The sequence below is a fragment of the Galeopterus variegatus genome, unplaced genomic scaffold (genome assembly GCF_000696425.1).
Source record: "Galeopterus variegatus unplaced genomic scaffold, G_variegatus-3.0.2 Scaffold2073, whole genome shotgun sequence".
Lineage (NCBI taxonomy): Eukaryota > Metazoa > Chordata > Mammalia > Dermoptera > Cynocephalidae > Galeopterus > Galeopterus variegatus.
Genome location: NW_007728184.1, coordinates 138,680 through 140,189, shown reverse-complemented (window position 1 = coordinate 140,189; position 1,510 = coordinate 138,680). Strand labels below are relative to the sequence as shown.

The window sequence follows — 1,510 nt, the reverse complement described above, 5'->3', positions numbered from 1 at the left end:
CCCCCCCCGGGGGGGGTTCCCACCCCCCCCCGCAGGCCCCCCCCCCCGCCCTGCTTCGGATTCTGCAGATATGGCTCAGTGCAGCAGCCCCCGCCTACTGGGAAAGGGGGAAGGGAAGGCGTGGAATTGGGGTTCTCTTCACTATCGGGGGCTTTCTCAGCACCCCTGGTCTATCCCTTGGCCCTGCCCTTAGTGCTGAAAACCCTTGCCCTGCACCCTCCTGCCTCATTAGTGCATTCTATTCCTTGCTCTGCAGAAGCAGGCTCAGCAAAGGGGCTGTTAGGGGCCAACGGTGGAAGCGAGTGTTTAACTGGGTGCATAACTGGGTTAATGGGTGTGAAAGGTAAACCACTGTGCGGCTAGATGGGGCGGGAGGGGCGTCTACGTGCATACCCAAATGCACTCCGGAACCAGAGAACACTACTGGATGTGTGCTGGGAAGGTGGGTCCCACCAGCCCCTTCCCACCCACGGTGGTTCACTGCAGTGGTTTGGGCCCCACCCCATACCCCCCCTCCCTTTCTATCCCTCCCTCTCCCTGTGGGTCTCTCTCTGCCTCTGTCTCTTTCTCTGTGCTTCCCTGTCCGTAGTGTCTCAATCTCAGTGTCCCTCTGTCTTCGATTTTCTCTGTCTGCATCTCTGTCTACCGCTCTCTGCCTCTCCCCTTCACTCTCTCCAAATCTCTCCCAGTCTCATCTCTATGTGTATTTCTCTCTGGGTCTCTCTTTGTGTCTCTGATGCTGGATGTCCTGTCTTTCTTGGTCTCACTCTATCTCTTTCAGGCTCTCTCAGTCAATCTTCATCCATATCTCTTTTTATCTCTCTCTCCATCCTCTCTCTCCATCGCTCTCTCTCTCTCACTTCCTCCAGCTCTCCCTCCTTCCCTCTGAACCTGCCTGTCAGGGATTTCAGGAAACACCCACCATAGGAGAAAGCTGGAAGGAAGAGGGATACGGACCCCCGCCCACCCCAGGGACCCTGTAATCTGCGAGAACCTCTCTGGCTGCAGATCCATCCGCTCCCACCCTCGAAGCCCATGTCTTCCCCTCTGCCACCACCACTGTGCTGGACCAGCCACCCGGTTGCCATAGCGACCTGTCCGAGCATCCTTTCTCCCAAGACTGCCACTCTCTAACCGCGGGTCCCGCACCGGGGCGACACCTCCGGGAAGGCGCTGTCCAAGCGACCAGGAGGAGCGTCCAGGGGTACACGACAGGGGCCTCCTCCCACGGGAGGAGCGGACACCCCCTCCCCTCCCTTAGCAATTCTGGAACCTCCCCACACCCTCTCTCCTCAGCTCTCGGATACCGGAGCTCCCCTGCACCCCCTCCCCAGGCGACGCTCACCCGTGGTGGGTGTCTGGGTCGGGGTCGCCATGCTGGACCGAAGCAGGGGCTGCTGGATGCCGAGTCGGCGAAGGCGCGGCTGCAGCAGCTGGAAGCGGGACGGACTGACGTGGGGGGGGAGATGGGGGGAGCCCTGGTGTTGGGGGGGCCCGCAGCCAATGGGGG

General features: G+C 60.7%; 1 protein-coding gene across 4 annotated transcripts in view; it reads right to left on the bottom strand.

Moving 5' to 3' along the window:
- The window catches only part of FXYD7 (FXYD domain containing ion transport regulator 7), a 9,297-nt gene extending 7,843 nt beyond the window's left edge, over positions 1-1,454 (bottom strand). For 3 of the 4 annotated variants that reach the window (XM_008580364.1, XM_008580366.1, XM_008580367.1), the window contains exon 1: positions 1,346-1,438. In XM_008580364.1, coding sequence (XP_008578586.1) covers positions 1,346-1,376 — 31 coding nt within the window. In that variant the 5' untranslated portion in view covers positions 1,377-1,438. Of the gene's footprint in view, positions 1-1,345 lie in introns of all 4 variants that reach the window. The other variant, XM_008580365.1, reaches the window with a different exon arrangement.
- Positions 1,455-1,510: the final 56 nt, after the last annotated feature.